The 18,602-nt window shown below is 23.5% G+C and overlaps 1 protein-coding gene across 1 annotated transcript in view; it reads left to right on the forward strand.

Annotated features, from left to right (window-relative positions):
• Positions 1-16,262, forward strand: part of LOC145270599 (beta-lactamase domain-containing protein 2-like) — a 56,266-nt gene extending 40,004 nt beyond the window's left edge. The window contains exons 5-8 of the mRNA XM_080126229.1: positions 8,826-8,948; positions 9,980-10,167; positions 14,482-14,739; positions 15,878-16,262. Of these exons, the coding sequence (XP_079982355.1) occupies positions 8,826-8,948; positions 9,980-10,167; positions 14,482-14,739; positions 15,878-16,060 (752 nt within the window). The 3' untranslated portion in view covers positions 16,061-16,262. The remainder of the gene's footprint in view (positions 1-8,825; positions 8,949-9,979; positions 10,168-14,481; positions 14,740-15,877) is intronic.
• The last annotated feature ends 2,340 nt before the right edge of the window (positions 16,263-18,602 follow it).

The raw sequence follows: 18,602 nt of genomic DNA on the forward strand, positions 1-18,602 counted from the left end.
AGCAAATATTTTTTTGAGTTTAATGTTTATAGTGATTAAACAGGAAATTAGTAGCAAATATGTTTTGGGTTTGAGATTACACATGATTTAATAGTAAATTAGTAGCAAATATTTCTTGTGTTTGATATTAATAGTGATTTAATAGTAATTTAGAATTAAATATTTTTTAGGGGTGGGGTTGAGATTACAGATAATTTAGATAAATAGTGAATTTATAGTAAATTAGTACTAAATATTTTTTCGGTTTGGGATTAATACCGAATGTATAGTACATTATTAGCCACTGTTTTTTAGATTAATATTTTTTGGGTTTGAGATTACACATGATTTGATAGTAAATTAGTAGCAAATATTTTTCGGGTTTGATATTTATAGTGATTAAATTGGAAATTAGTAGCAAATATTTTTTTTGGATTTGAGATTACACATGATTTCATAGTAAATTAGTAGCAAATATTTTTTGCGTTTGAGATTATACATGATTTCATAGTAAATTAGTAGCAAATATTTTTTTGTTTTGAGATTACACATGATTTAATAGTAAATTAGTAGCAAATATTTTTTGGGTTTGAGATTACACATGATTTAATAGTAAATTAGTAGCAAATATTTTTTGCGTTTGATATTAATAGTGATTAAATAGTAACTTAGTAGCAAATATTTTTAGGGTTTGATATTAATAGTGATTAAATAGGAAATTAGTAGCAATATTTTTGGGGTTTGAGATTAATAATGATTTAATAGGAAATTAGTAGCAAATATTTTTTATGTTTGATAATTATAGTGATTAAATAGGAAATTAGTAGCAAATATGTTTTGGTTTGATTTTAATAATGATTAAATAGTAAATTAGTAGCAAATATTTTTATGTTTGATATCAATAGTGATTAAATAGTAAATTAGTAGCAAATATTTTTTATGTTTGATATTAATAGTGATTAAATAGTAAATTAGTAGCAAATATTTTTTATGTTTGATATTAATAATGATTAAATAGTAAATTAGTAACAAATATTGTTTATGTTTGATATTAATAGTTATTAAATAGTAAATTAATAGAAAATATTTTTTATGTTATATTAATAATGATTAAATAGTAAATTAGTAGCAAATATTTTTTATGTTTGATATTAATAGTGATTAAATAGTAAATTAGTAGCAAATATTGTTTATGTTTGATATTAATAGTGATTAAATAGTAAATTAATAGCAAATATTTTTTATGTTATATTAATAATAATTAAATAGTAAATTAGTAGCAAATATTTTTTATGTTTGATATTAATAGTGATTAAATAGTAAATTAGTAGCAAATATTTTTTATGTTTGATATTAATAGTGATTAAATAGTAAATTAGTAGCAAATATTTTTTATGTTTGATATCAATAGTGATTAAATAGTAAATTAGTAGCAAATATTTCTATGTTTGATATTAATAATGATTAAATAGGAAATTAGTAGCAAATATTTTTGGGTTTGATATTAATAATGATTAAATAGTAAATTAGTAGCAAATATTTTTTATGTTTGATATTAATAGTGATTAAATAGGAAATTAGTAGCAAATATTTTGTATGTTTGATATTAATAATGATTAAATAGTAAATTAGTAGCAAATATTTTTTATGTTTGATATTAATAATGATGAAATAGGAAATTAGTAGCAAATATTTTTTATGTTTGATATTAATAATGATTAAATAGTAAATTAGTAGCAAATATTTTTTGTGTTTGATATTAATAATGATTAAATAGGAAATTAGTAGCAAATATTTTTGGGTTTGATATTAATTGTGATTAAATAGTAAATTAGTAGCAAATATTTTTTATGTTTGATATTAATAATGATTAAATAGTAAATTAGTAGCAAATATTTTTTATGTTTGTATATTAATAGTGATTAAATAGTAAATTAGTAGCAAATATTTTTTATGTTTGTATATTAATAATGATTAAATAGGAAATTAGTAGCAAATATTTTTTATGTTTGATATTAATAGTGATTAAATAGTAAATTAGTAGCAAATATTTTTATGTTTGATATTAATAATGATTAAATAGGAAATTAGTAGCAAATATTTTTTATGTTTGATATTAATAGTGATTAAATAGGAAATTAGTAGCAATATTTTTGGGGTTTGAGATTAATAATGATTTAATAGGAAATTAGTAGCAAATATTTTTTATGTTTGATATTAATAGTGATTAAATAGGAAATTAGTAGCAAATATGTTTTGGTTTGATTTTAATAATGATTAAATAGTAAATTAGTAGCAAATATTTTTATGTTTGATATCAATAGTGATTAAATAGTAAATTAGTAGCAAATATTTTTTTGTGTATGATATTAATAGTGATTAAATAGTAAATTAGTAGCAAATATTTTTTATGTTTGATATTAATAGTGATTAAATAGTAAATTAGTAGCAAATACTTTTAGGGTTTGATATTAATAGTGATTAAATAGGAAATTAGTAGCAATATTTTTGGGGTTTGAGATTAATAATGATTTAATAGGAAATTAGTAGCAAATATTTTTTATCTTTGATATTAATAGTGATTAAATAGGAAATTAGTAGCAAATATGTTTTGGTTTGATTTTAATAATGATTAAATAGTAAATTAGTAGCAAATATTTTTATGTTTGATATCAATAGTGATTAAATAGTAAATTAGTAGCACATATTTTTATGTTTGATATCAATAGTGATTAAATAGTAAATTAGTAACAAATATTTTTATGTTTGATATTAATAGTGATTAAATAGTAAATTAGTAGCAAATATTTTTTATGTTTGATATCAATAGTGATTAAATAGTAAATTAGTAGCAAATATTTTTATGTTTGATATCAATAGTGATTAAATAGTATATTAGTAGCAAATATTTTTATGTTTGATATCAATAGTGATTAAATAGTAAATTAGTAGCAAATATTTTTATGTTTGATATCAATAGTGATTAAATAGTAAATTAGTAGCAATAATTTTTTATGTTTGATATTAATAGTGATTAAATAGTAAATTAGTAGCAAATATTGTTTATGTTTGATATTAATAGTGATTAAATAGTAAATTAGTAGCAAATATTTTTTATGTTATATTAATAATGATTAAATAGTAAATTAGTAGCAAATATTTTTATGTTTGATATCAATAGTGATTAAATAGTAAATTAGTAGCAAATATTTTTATGTTTGATATTAATAGTGATTAAATAGTAAATTAGTAGCAAATATTTTTTATGTTTGATATCAATAGTGATTAAATAGTAAATTAGTAGCAAATATTTTTATGTTTGATATCAATAGTGATTAAATAGTAAATTAGTAGCAAATATTTTTATGTTTGATATGAATAGTGATTAAATAGTAAATTAGTAGCAAATATTTTTTATGTTTGATATTAATAGTGATTAAATAGTAAATTAGTAGCAAATATTTTTTATGTTTGATATTAATAATGATTAAATAGTAAATTAGTAGCAAATATTTTTTATGTTTGATATTAATAGTGATTAAATAGTAAATTAGTAGCAAATATTTTTTATGTTTGTATATTAATAATGATTAAATAGGAAATTAGTAGCAAATATTTTTTATGTTTGATATTAATAATGATTAAATAGGAAATTAGTAGCAAATATGTTTTATGTTTGATATTAATAATGATTAAATAGGAAATTAGTAGCAAATATTTTTGTGTTTGATATTAATAATGATTAAATAGGAAATTAGTAGCAAATATTTTTTATGTTTGATATTAATAGTGATTAAATAGGAAATTAGTAGCAAATATTTTTTATGTTTGATATTAATAGTGATTAAATAGGAAATTAGTAGCAAATATTTTTTATGTTTGTATATTAATAATGATTAAATAGTAAATTAGTAGCAAATATTTTTTATGTTTGTATATTAATAATGATTAAATAGGAAATTAGTAGCAAATATTTTTTATGTTTGATGTTAATAGTGATTAAATAGGAAATTAGTAGCAAATATTTTTATGTTGGATATTAATAGTTATTAAATAGTAAATTAGTAGCAAATATTTTTAATGTATGATATTAATAGTGATTAAATAGTAAATTAATAGCAAATATTTTTTGCGTTTGATATTAATAGTGATTTAATAGTAAATTAGTAGCAAATATTTTTAGGGTTTGATATTAATAGTGATTAAATAGGAAATTAGTAGCAATATTTTTGGGGTTTGATATTAATAATGATTAAATAGTAAATTAGTAGCAAATATTTTTTATGTTTGATAATTATAGTGATTAAATAGGAAATTAGTAGCAAATATGTTTTGGTTTGATTTTAATAATGATTAAATAGTAAATTAGTAGCAAATATTTTTATGTTTGATATCAATAGTGATTAAATAGTAAATTAGTAGCAAATATTTTTATGTTTGATATTAATAGTGATTAAATAGTAAATTAGTAGCAAATATTTTTTATGTTTGATATTAATAATGATTAAATAGTAAATTAGTAGCAAATAATGTGTATGTTTGATATTAATAGTGATTAAATAGTAAATTAATAGCAAATATTTTTTATGTTATATTAATAATGATTAAATAGTAAATTAGTAGCAAATATTTTTTATGTTATATTAATAATGATTAAATAGTAAATTAGTAGCAAATATTTTTATGTTTTATATTAATAATGATTAAATAGGAAATTAGTAGCAAATATTTTTGGGTTTGATATTAATAATGATTAAATAGTAAATTAGTAGCAAATATTTTTTATGTTTGATATTAATAATGATTAAATAATAAATTAGTAGCAAATATTTTTTATGTTTGATATTAATAATGATTAAATAGTAAATTAGTAGCAAATATTTTTTGTGTTTGATATTAATAATGATTAAATAGGAAATTAGTAGCAAATATTTTTGGGTTTGATATTAATTGTGATTAAATAGTAAGTTAGTAGCAAATATTTTTTATGTTTGATATTAATAATGATTAAATAGTAAATTAGTAGCAAATATTTTTTATGTTTGTATATTACTAGTGATTAAATAGTAAATTAGTAGCAAATATTTTTTATGTTTGTATATTAATAATGATTAAATAGGAAATTAGTAGCAAATATTTTTTATGTTTGATATTAATAGTGATTAAATAGTAAATTAGTAGCAAATATTTTTATGTTTGATATTAATAATGATTAAATAGGAAATTAGTAGCAAATATTTTTTATGTTTGATATTAATAGTGATTAAATAGGAAATTAGTAGCAATATTTTTGGGGTTTGAGATTAATAATGATTTAATAGGAAATTAGTAGCAAATATTTTTTATGTTTGATATTAATAGTGATTAAATAGGAAATTAGTAGCAAATATGTTTTGGTTTGATTTTAATAATGATTAAATAGTAAATTAGTAGCAAATATTTTTATGTTTGATATCAATAGTGATTAAATAGTAAATTAGTAGCAAATATTTTTTTGTGTATGATATTAATAGTGATTAAATAGTAAATTAGTAGCAAATATTTTTAGCATTTGATATTAATAGTGATTAAATAGTAAATTAGTAGCAAATACTTTTAGGGTTTGATATTAATAGTGATTAAATAGGAAATTAGTAGCAATATTTTTGGGGTTTGAGATTAATAATGATTTAATAGGAAATTAGTAGCAAATATTTTTATGTTTGATATTAATAGTGATTAAATAGGAAATTAGTAGCAAATATGTTTTGGTTTGATTTTAATAATGATTAAATAGTAAATTAGTAGCAAATATTTTTATGTTTGATATCAATAGTGATTAAATAGTAAATTAGTAGCACATATTTTTATGTTTGATATCAATAGTGATTAAATAGTAAATTAGTAACAAATATTTTTATGTTTGATATTAATAGTGATTAAATAGTAAATTAGTAGCAAATATTTTTTATGTTTGATATCAATAGTGATTAAATAGTAAATTAGTAGCAAATATTTTTATGTTTGATATCAATAGTGATTAAATAGTATATTAGTAGCAAATATTTTTATGTTTGATATCAATAGTGATTAAATAGTAAATTAGTAGCAAATATTTTTATGTTTGATATCAATAGTGATTAAATAGTAAATTAGTAGCAATAATTTTTTATGTTTGATATTAATAGTGATTAAATAGTAAATTAGTAGCAAATATTGTTTATGTTTGATATTAATAGTGATTAAATAGTAAATTAGTAGCAAATATTTTTTATGTTATATTAATAATGATTAAATAGTAAATTAGTAGCAAATATTTTTATGTTTGATATCAATAGTGATTAAATAGTAAATTAGTAGCAAATATTTTTATGTTTGATATTAATAGTGATTAAATAGTAAATTAGTAGCAAATATTTTTTATGTTTGATATCAATAGTGATTAAATAGTAAATTAGTAGCAAATATTTTTTATGTTTGATATCAATAGTGATTAAATAGTAAATTAGTAGCAAATATTTTTATGTTTTATATGAATAGTGATTAAATAGTAAATTAGTAGCAAATATTTTTTATGTTTGATATTAATAGTGATTAAATAGTAAATTAGTAGCAAATATTTTTTATGTTTGATATTAATAATGATTAAATAGTAAATTAGTAGCAAATATTTTTTATGTTTGATATTAATAGTGATTAAATAGTAAATTAGTAGCAAATATTTTTTATGTTTGTATATTAATAATGATTAAATAGGAAATTAGTAGCAAATATTTTTTATGTTTGATATTAATAATGATTAAATAGGAAATTAGTAGCAAATATGTTTTATGTTTGATATTAATAATGATTAAATAGGAAATTAGTAGCAAATATTTTTGTGTTTGATATTAATAATGATTAAATAGGAAATTAGTAGCAAATATTTTTTATGTTTGATATTAATAGTGATTAAATAGTAAATTAGTTGCAAATATTTTTTATGTTTGATATTAATAGTGATTAAATAGGAAATTAGTAGCAAATATTTTTTATGTTTGTATATTAATAATGATTAAATAGTAAATTAGTAGCAAATATTTTTTATGTTTGTATATTAATAATGATTAAATAGGAAATTAGTAGCAAATATTTTTTATGTTTGATGTTAATAGTGATTAAATAGGAAATTAGTAGCAAATATTTTTATGTTTGATATTAATAGTTATTAAATAGTAAATTAGTAGCAAATATTTTTAATGTATGATATTAATAGTGATTAAATAGTAAATTAATAGCAAATATTTTTTGCGTTTGATATTAATAGTGATTTAATAGTAAATTAGTAGCAAATATTTTTAGGGTTTGATATTAATAGTGATTAAATAGGAAATTAGTAGCAATATTTTTGGGGTTTGAGATTAATAATGATTTAATAGGAAATTAGTAGCAAATATTTTTTATGTTTGATAATTATAGTGATTAAATAGGAAATTAGTAGCAAATATGTTTTGGTTTGATTTTAATAATGATTAAATAGTAAATTAGTAGCAAATATTTTTATGTTTGATATCAATAGTGATTAAATAGTAAATTAGTAGCAAATATTTTTATGTTTGATATTAATAGTGATTAAATAGTAAATTAGTAGCAAATATTTTTTATGTTTGATATTAATAATGATTAAATAGTAAATTAGTAGCAAATAATGTGTATGTTTGATATTAATAGTGATTAAATAGTAAATTAATAGCAAATATTTTTTATGTTATATTAATAATGATTAAATAGTAAATTAGTAGCAAATATTTTTTATGTTATATTAATAATGATTAAATAGTAAATTAGTAGCAAATATTTTTATGTTTTATATTAATAATGATTAAATAGGAAATTAGTAGCAAATATTTTTGGGTTTGATATTAATAATGATTAAATAGTAAATTAGTAGCAAATATTTTTTATGTTTGATATTAATAATGATTAAATAATAAATTAGTAGCAAATATTTTTTATGTTTGATATTAATAATGATTAAATAGTAAATTAGTAGCAAATATTTTTTATGTTTGATATTAATAATGATTAAATAGTAAATTAGTAGCAAATATTTTTTATATTTGATATTAATAATGATTAAATAGTAAATTAGTAGCAAATATTTTTTGTGTTTGATATTAATAATGATTAAATAGTAAATTAGTAGCAAATATTTTTAGCGTTTGATATTAATAGTGATTAAATAGGAAATTAGTATCAAATATTTTTTATGTTTGATATTAATAGTGATTAAATAGTAAATTAGTAGCAAATATTTTTTATGTTTGATATTAATAGTGATTAAATAGTAAATTAGTAGCAAATATTTTTTATGTTTGATATTAATAATGATTAAATAGTAAATTAGTAGCAAATATTTTTTATGGTTGATATTAATAATTATTAAATAGTAAATTAGTAGCAAATATTTTTTATGTTTGATATTAATAGTGAATTAATAGTAAATTAGTAGCAAATATTATTTTGGTGTTATATTAATAGTAAATTATTAGCAACAATTTTTGGGTTTGAGATTAATTGTGAATTATTGGTAAAATGGTGAGAGTTTAAAATTTAAATAAACATGAACAAAGCTTCTTTCTTAAAACTGCAAGCCTGTGGAACTTTGTTCCGTTTTCCTACTTTCCAACTGACTACAACATGGTCATCTTCAAGTTCAACTTAAACAAATTCTTGATGAACGGTTTCCCTTAACTTATCCCATTTACCGAATTTCTAACGATTCCTATGATATTGTCCAATGTACTACTGTACACTCTTTAATCTGTATCCTTGAGTGGCCTCCGGGCCTTGATAATGGTGACTTCTTTTTTTTCTTTATTTCATAGGGACTGCCTTCGGATACCACATGCTGACATGGGGTCTTTACGTTGATGTTCTTCTAATGAAAGCTGATCCGAAGAATCGAACTGTGGACCAAATCTTGAGGGAAGAAATCACTGAACCGTTTGGTAATGTAACAATATTTCTAAAATTTTTGCTTAATTATTATTTTTTGTCCTTTAGTCCTCATGCTCCAGTAGCAATGTTTCTGAGAACCATTTGGTAATGTGACAATATTTCTAAAATTTTTGCAAAATCGGCTTTCAAATAGTACAGAAAACCAACTCTCTTCCTGATCTACATCAATGACATCCCTAAACAGATACTTAAATCATTCGTTGACATCTATGCTGATGACACGACCATCTACGGCAACATATCAAAGGCTGTAAATGACAAAGTTCTCTCTGATTCTCTCTCCTCTGATCTCAAGTGCGTGGTTCAGTGGGGGAAGATGTGGCTAGTTACCTTTAATGCATCCAAAACCAAACTCCTATCCTTACATCATCAACACTCTGATACCCATCTGGCATCAATTGAAATGGATGGCTCTCACCTAGGAGAAGTCCCATGTTTTGACAAGCTTCTGGGCTTGACCTTTACTCCTTAACTGAAATGAAACACATACATCAAGTCTGTTGCTAATGACGCTGGAAAGATGGTGGCTTTCTTTTCATATCATATATATATATATATATATATATGTCAAGAATTGTATAAGTCAACTGAATTAAAAGAGTAAATTATAAGATGGTCAACATCATAAATTTTGGAATATAACCTATTTGTCATTTATTCTCTCTCTCTCTCTCTCTCTCTCTCTCTATATATATATATATATATATATATATATATATATATATATATATATATATATATATATATATATATATATACACACACACACATAATAGAACAAGCAATTTAGTTGACAATATCTTAGTTCACCAATTCCGATACAAGTATTGGAAGTGGGGAATACAATCACAAACAACATCGGGTCTCCTTGCTAGTCGTGAATAGAGCATACAAAAAAATAATTATTTATAAAATCAACCCCCCTCTTCCGATAAAAAAAAAAAAAAAAATGCAAAAATCCATTTCATCCGTACGTGTGGTATCGATTACCATTAAACGGAACTCCTTTTACTTCTTGTAGGAATCGATTTCTTCCAAGGAACACCGACTTCGGAACAGTATAGGATCAGGCCCAGCGTTTATATGCAGTCTCTATGGGACCAGAAGTATCATCTAGTCAGTAAAGTCTTTTGGAAGAGCATAAAATATAGGATCTTCAGTGGAAATGGATACGACCATATCGCCGAACGGGCCGTCGCTGATTTGATCGTAAGTTTTTCTTAACCTTGCTCTTCCCTTTTTTTTTTTTCATTAATCATTTTTTCTTTCTAGACGTTACAACATGGCAAGGAAGAAGAAAAAAAAAGTAAGAAAACAACCAGGACAAAACTCAAAGAAAACCAACCTGCCTCCTCCCTTGAGGCTTGCATTTACTAATATCCGCGGGCTTAGAACTCTATACACAACACAAATAACCCAGAACTATTCACACAGATAACAAAAAACCTTATCCTCCTCAATCAGAACGACAAACTAAACAACATACTTAAAACAACAAAAATAATAAAAAGCAAACGCCAACCCAAAAACTTAAAACACATCCTAACTTCCTCAAAACTCGTCCCACATACTACAAAAGGAGTTACAAAATACAACAAACCGCGATGTGGAGTATGTGACATAATAATAGAAGGTAACACATACACATTCAAAATCCCAGCACAAACATTCAAAATAAAAAAGGATCTAAATTGCACCTCCAGAAATGTAGTATATGCACTAAGATGCACAACATGCAACAAATCCTACATAGGCGCCACCAAAAATTTCAGCAATAGAGTGGCCTTACATAAGAGCAACATCAAAATTGCAGATAACAGACACCTCTATGTTTCAAAACACGTACACACATGCAGTGGAAACAGCTTCAAAATAATGCCAATCTTCCAAACAGACAATTATTTTTATTTACTTACACAAGAAAAAAACTTCATCACCAGATTCATTCCTGAACTGAACAGAGCTTAATATCAACACACAAAAACATGAAATGCAAGGCACACTCGCATGCACACCCATACACATACACATATACACACCCACACATAAATCACAACCGACACATTGAAACACACACACACGCGCACGTGTATACAACCACACACAGACATAACACCCTTATCTCTAATACAACACACTGAACAATACCAACCCTACTTAACCTCGAAACCAACAACACTAGGAAACACCTAGAATCTGTTAGAAAGGGTGTACATAAACATTAATAATTTTATTATATCATAATTAGGATCATTTAATTCATTTTTATGTAAATTATAAAATCATTAATTCCATCTACTAACTAACTAACTAATGAATTAATTTTACTCAAACAATTTTCACTACATAAATATGGGGGGGAAATAAGTTCAATCCAGCGACTGACACCCTTTCTAACTCAACAATAAACAACAACATATGCAAATAATAAATAAAATATTTATCAATATTCAAATTTTATTTTTAGCTGCGATATTTTAAGTCTAAAAAATTCTTATTTTTTACTTTACTAGAATATCTTGTTCTTTACTTTTCCAGGTTGAATGTCTTGTCCTTTACTTTTCCAGGTTTAATAAAATCTTAAGAATATTACTTTTCATGCGCGCATTTTTCCATATATATATATATATATATATATCTATATAAATAAAATGAACTCATTTTTTCCCGTCTGATTTTGACATTAATAGGATTAAAAATCAAGATATTTCATGCAAATATAATATGAACAAACGGCAGAACAATATCTGAGGTGTGTTATAGGCTTATTATTTCTCAAATTCCTCGATAATCTTAGATTTCTATACTTTTTCTGCTGAGAAGTCACGGCCAAAATCGGTTAAGATCAATGGAAGTGGTGAAATATTTTCTCTCTAATAAATTCCTCCTCCCCCTGCCACCACTTAACACCGTTTGTGGATCGTTCACAAGGAAAAGTTCAGAAGAGAACACCGGTTTGGCTTCGTAGTTCTTTCATGTGAAGTTATTTAAAATCACTAAACTAAGCTGCAGTGCTCTGTGGCGTAGTGGTTAGCGTGCTGGACAATTCACATTATATTTTCACGTTCGCGCCGACCTACTGTAGTCGGTTTTTTTTGTTTTTTTTTCTAAACAACTGGAATGGACTTTTCTTGGTGGCCGAACTGTTAACGTTGCAGATGTTTTTTTTTTGTTTTTTTTTTCACACTTTATTTTCCTACTTTTACTCATGACTCCGGGTTTGATCCTTCCTACTTACCTACCATAACATTTTTTAAAACTCCCCCCCGTCCCGGAAACAAACACTCGGGCAACGCCGGGTACCCCCGCTAGTATATATATATATATATATGTATTGTATTCTTTTTATCTACATAAATATTAGTAGATTATTCTTTCTAATTATATAAGTATAGAGTTACACCTTTATATATATATATATATATATATATATATATGTATTGTATTCTTTTTATCTACATTAATATTAGTAGATTATTCTTTCTAATCATTAGTCTTATTTACTTTCTTCAATCCCCTTTTATGGCTAAATATGTTATATAAAAAAGATAATAAATATTAATTTCATTCTGTTTTATTATTATTATTATTATTATTATTATTATTATTATTATTTTTATTATTTCTATTATTATTATTATTATTAATAATTTTAATATATTGTTTTATCATTATTTTTATATATTTATTTAAAAGAAAACGTGAAAACTTTAAACTTATATCATTTAGTATAAAGGGCTTAATTAATTGTAGACTTATATATATATATATAGATGATAAATATGTTTGTTGCTTATATTCGCTGTCACTTTTGACATGTACGCTTTTAACGCTAAGATTGTGTTTTTTGTTTGTGTTGTTGTAATAACGCGTCTCGTCATTGTAATGTATAATTGTCCATAAATTAGTTGACACGCAGATAATAAATCTCTTTTTCTCTATTCTCTTGACATTTTAATCTTCCCTTCCTATTAATTCTTACTTTCACTCTTTCTCTCTTTAACTATATTTCATCATTCTTTCTTTTCTCTTCTAGCCCTTGTTTTCTTTATAATAACCCTTTATATCGTTTTTTTCTTTTTCTTCGCCATATTTTTTTTCTCTATTTATTTTCTTTCTCTATTTCCTTTTTCTCCTCCTCATCATTCTCTCTCCATTATATTTTTTTTATTAGTTTTCTTTAGATTGCCCCTCCCTCTTTACAAAATTAAAGTTCTGTGTTTTAAGGGTTTTTTTAACTCCAACCTTTAAAGAGTTCCTACTTAATAAAAAAAAATTCATTATTCATTCAACATTTGATATCTGTTGTTTGATTGAAACAAATGGCTGTTTGTAGCAGCGGGATGTAAACATGTTTATATAACAATAAACAAATATATATATATATATATATATATATATAGATATTTGTTTATTGTTATATAAACATGTTTATATATATATATATATTCAAGCAAACTACAATCTACTTAAATATATATATATATATATATATATATATATATATATATGTGAGTAAAGTATGTTTTGCTTACTCTCTTCTGTCCATAATTTTCATAATAATTCTTTTTGATTAAGGGAGGTGGTGTTTGATCAACACTGCTGGGGAGCCATGATTTAATATACTGTTTTGTTTTTAAATCCCCGACACAGTGTTTCATGGTAAACAACTGATGACTCCTTAAATTGACATTAGTACTATAGTGAATTCGAGAGAGCAAGTTGATGCATATATATATATATATATATATATATATCAAATAATAAATAAAGCCAATAACACATGACAATTATCTCCCCTTAAAAACTTGCAAAATAAATATTCTCTCTCTATAGATATTAACTGTAGCGTCTTTAAATCAAAATACGCTAACGGAAACAATTTACTGCACGAGCGTCGCCCTTTTAAAATTCATCATTCAATAAAATAAAAAGCTATAGCAAACATCTAAATGACTACTTTAAATACAGTTCCTGATTTCAAAAAAAGAAAAACTAAAAGGTAACTATCTCTATATATTTTTAAATCAAATTTATTATGTAAATTCAAAAAAATATATATTTTTTCTACTCATTTCTATCTCTAACCTATACTAATTTTCTTATAAATTTTAAATCCAAACCTTTTACTTCAATTTTTCAGATTCATCTGCCTTACTTTTAATGCTAGGTTTATTTTTGGTGTCTTGTAAATTCAATAGAAATCCTCCTAAATTTGCTGATGAGGAGACCGTGCTTACCAAAAAAACTATGTATAATTGTTCTACGTGACTTCATGTATACCACAAATAAAAAGCACGGATTTCCGAAACGATCGTACAGATAATTGACTTTGTTGTTGTTCCTTCTTATGAAACTGATTTTTAATTTAATTAAAATTTGATTTTTTAATTAAAAAAATTTTTTTTTTTTTAAATTTTTAAATTGTAAATCACATTACTTAATATATATATATATATATATATATATATATATATATAAGTGAAAAATTCAAAAATTGTAATTTTATGTTTATCTTTTCAGAATGATGCACCTTTCGATGCATGCATGGACTACAAATTACGCCTGACCCCTATGTCAAGTTTCAACGGCTATGGCACTGCACGTGGGATCGCTAAGCTCTACGGAATCATTTCGAATGGAGGTGTCCACGAGAACAAAACTCTCTTCAAGGAATCAACATTGGATGCGATGGAGGTGCCGCTCGTGAAAGGTTTGGATCTTGTGATCGGCGTTAATAATTCTTTCGGACCCGGCCTCATGTTGATTAAATCCCCGAAGGTAAGTTTCGTAATGATTTCCTGTCATTCTGTGACTTCATCGGAAACTTCCCCTTCGTTCGTCCTTCTCCTCCTCATCACTTTCGTCAGCATCATTTCATATGTATAGGACAACCTCCAGAAATTGATTAATTCTATAATAGTAAAATACTATCTTAAATTGTTAGGTGTGAGTATAGAAGATTTAAGAGAGGTGAAAGTACAGACGAGTTAAAAACAACTCTCTCCCCTCCCAATATTAAGAATGGCTTTCTGAATAAGTTTTTTTATTTCAGAACGGTCTCTATTCCATAATAGTAAAATACTACCCCCCTCCTTATATTAAGAATTATTAAATTGCCTTCTATTAAGAATTATTAAATTCTTACGTGAAAGTACAGAAGAATTAAAAATGATCACCCTCCCAATATTAAGAACGGCTTTCTAAATAATAACATTTGTATTTCGGCACGGTCCCTATTCCATAATAGCAAAATACTATCCTCCCTCTCTATATTAAGAATTAATAAATTGTTAGGTGAAAATACAGATGAGTTAAAAAATTCTTTCCTCTCTCAATATTAAGAATGGCTTTCTAAATAACTTTTTTATTTCAGAACAGTCCCTATTCCATAATAGTAAAATACTATCACCCTCCTTATATTAAGAATTAATAAGTTGTTAGGTGTAAATACAGAAGATTTAAAAAAGGATCACTCTCCCAATATTAAGAACGGCTTTCTAAATAATAACATTTGTATTTCGGCACGGTCCCTATTCCATAATGGAAAAATATTATCCTCCCTCTCTATATTAAGAATTAATAAATTGTTAGGTGAAAATACAGATAAGTTTAAAAATTCTCTCCCCTCTAAATATTAAGAATGGCTTTCTAAATAACGCAACCACTGCCTTCCATAGTTGTCGTCTCACCACGTTTTTAGCCAAGTAAGTCTCTGGCCAGCTTTGGGTAGGATCAGATAATGAATAAACATGGGTTTATAAGACCACATAATCCAACCTTGATCGCTCTTCAGGGCCCGTGGCGCAGTGGATAGAGACATTGAATCCCTACGGTTCCAGGTGAGAATTGTCTGAAGATAGCGGTTTCAATCCTATTTCGCTTGTATATATATAGATGATGTAAATTTCTTTTTCAGGGTAACACCATGTTTGGACATCCGGGTTTCGGTGGTCAGATGGGTATTGCCGACCGACAAAACAATCTCGGAATTGCCTATCTTACAAACAACCTGGCTATGTTTGACCACATCGGCCGATTGTATACGAGACTGAGCGAGGCGCTGTATGATTCTTTGGCGGAAATCCAAACTGGGAACTGATTGGCTTCGCGGTGGATTCTTCGATAGTCTTTTAATCGATTAAAAGACTATCACATTGTTTTCTAAATAAAGTTGGTAATGAATTTTAAGCTTTTGATTATGCTTGAAGTGTGACCCCGTTAGGAACTTTCTGGTGCAAAATTTAAGTGTTTTGTCCTTGTTCAGAATTTTCCCTATATTAAAAGCAAAAAACTAACAAAAACATGTGTATGACCTTTTCTTTATTGTTTTTTATTTTGTAAAAAGGAATCACCACTTATCAAGACCCAGAAGCCACTCGAGGATAAGGGTTAAAGAGTGTAAATTAGTCAAAAGGACAATCTTTAGAAGTGTAAATTTGGTAAATTGGATTACTTAAGGGCAACAACTCATCAAGAACTTGTTTACATTGGACTTGAAGATGGCCATATTGTAGTCAGCTGGAAAGCAGGTAAATGGAACAGAGTTCCACAGGTGTGCAGTTCTAAGAAAGAAGCTTTGCTCATGGAATCTACATTTAGATTTAGGCACAGATGAAGAGTGGGGAAACTCTGTCAATATATATATATATATATATATTAATACATATATATATATATTAATATATATATTAATACATACATATATATATATATATATATATTCATATATATATATATTCATATAGTAATTTATAAAATATATATGGCGATTAAGCTACACTGAATATTCTGCGTTTCATCCACTGTAGGATTCATCAGGCTTATGCACCATATATATTTTATAAATTACTAACTAGCTCTACCTACGTATTGAGCACTTTGGAAGTAAATACTTAAAGTTTACGCATAAATCTATACTTTCGTATATTAAATTTCTGTGAGTAAATGAAGTAGTTATATATTCATATATATATATATATATATATATATATTCATATATATATATTCATATATATATATATCATATATATATATTCATATATATATATTCATATATATATATATTCATATATATATATATTCATATATATATATTCATATATATATATATTCATATATATATATATTCATATATATATATTCATATATATATATATTCATATATATATATTCATATCATATATATATATTCATATATATATATATTCATATATATATATTTCATATATATATATATCATTCATATATATATATATTCATATATATATATTCATATATATATATTCATATATATATATTCATATATCATATATTCATATATCATATATATATTAATCATATATATATATTCATATATATATATTCATATATATATATATATATATTAATATATATATATTAATATATATATATCTATTAATATATATATATATATTAATATATATATATTCATATATATATATATATTAATATATATATATATTCATATATATATATATATTCATATATATATATTCATATATATATATATATTCATATATATATATATTAATATATATATATTCATATATATATATTCATATATATATATATTAATATATATATATTCATATATATATATATATATATTAATATATATATTCATATATATATATATATATATTTATATGTATATATTCATATATATATATATTAATATATATATATATATATAATATATATATATATATTCATATATATATATATTAATATATATATATATATATATAATCATATATATATATATTAATATATATATTCATATATATATATATATATATATTAATATATATATATATTCATATATATATATATATATATTAATCTTCTCTATATAAATAAAATGAACTCATTTTTTCCCGTCTGATTTTGACATTAATAGGATTAAAAATCAAGATATTTCATGCAAATATAATATGCACAAACGGCAGAACAATATCTGAGGTGTGTTATAGGCTTATTATTTCTCAAATTCCTCGATAATCTTAGATTTCTATACTTTTTCTGCTGAGAAGTCACGGCCAAATCTGCCACCACTTAACACCGTTTGGGGATCGTTCACAAGGAACAGTTGAGAAAAGAACACCGGTTTGGCTTCGTAGTTCTTTCATGTGAAGTTATTTAAAACCTACCATAACATTTTTTAAAACTCCCCCCCCCGTCCCGGAAACAAACACTCGGGCAACGCCGGGTACCCCCGCTAGTATATATATATATATATTCATATATATATATATATATATATATATATATATATATATATATTAATATATATATATTCATATATATATATTCATATATATATATTAATATATATATATTCATATATATATTAATATATATATATTTATATATATATATTAATACATATATATATATTAATACATATATATATATTAATACATATATATATATATATTGATACATATATATATATATTAATACATATATATATATATCAATACATATATATATTAATACATATATATATTATATATATATTAATACATATATATATATTATATATATATATATATATATATACTAGCAGGGGTGCCCGGCGTTGTTCGGGTGTTTGGAGGTGTATGCTGTGCAAAAAAAGC

This window comes from Euprymna scolopes, chromosome 46 (genome assembly GCF_053919585.1).
Source record: "Euprymna scolopes isolate OS-2025 chromosome 46, ASM5391958v1, whole genome shotgun sequence".
NCBI classification, from domain to species: Eukaryota; Metazoa; Mollusca; class Cephalopoda; order Sepiida; family Sepiolidae; genus Euprymna; species Euprymna scolopes.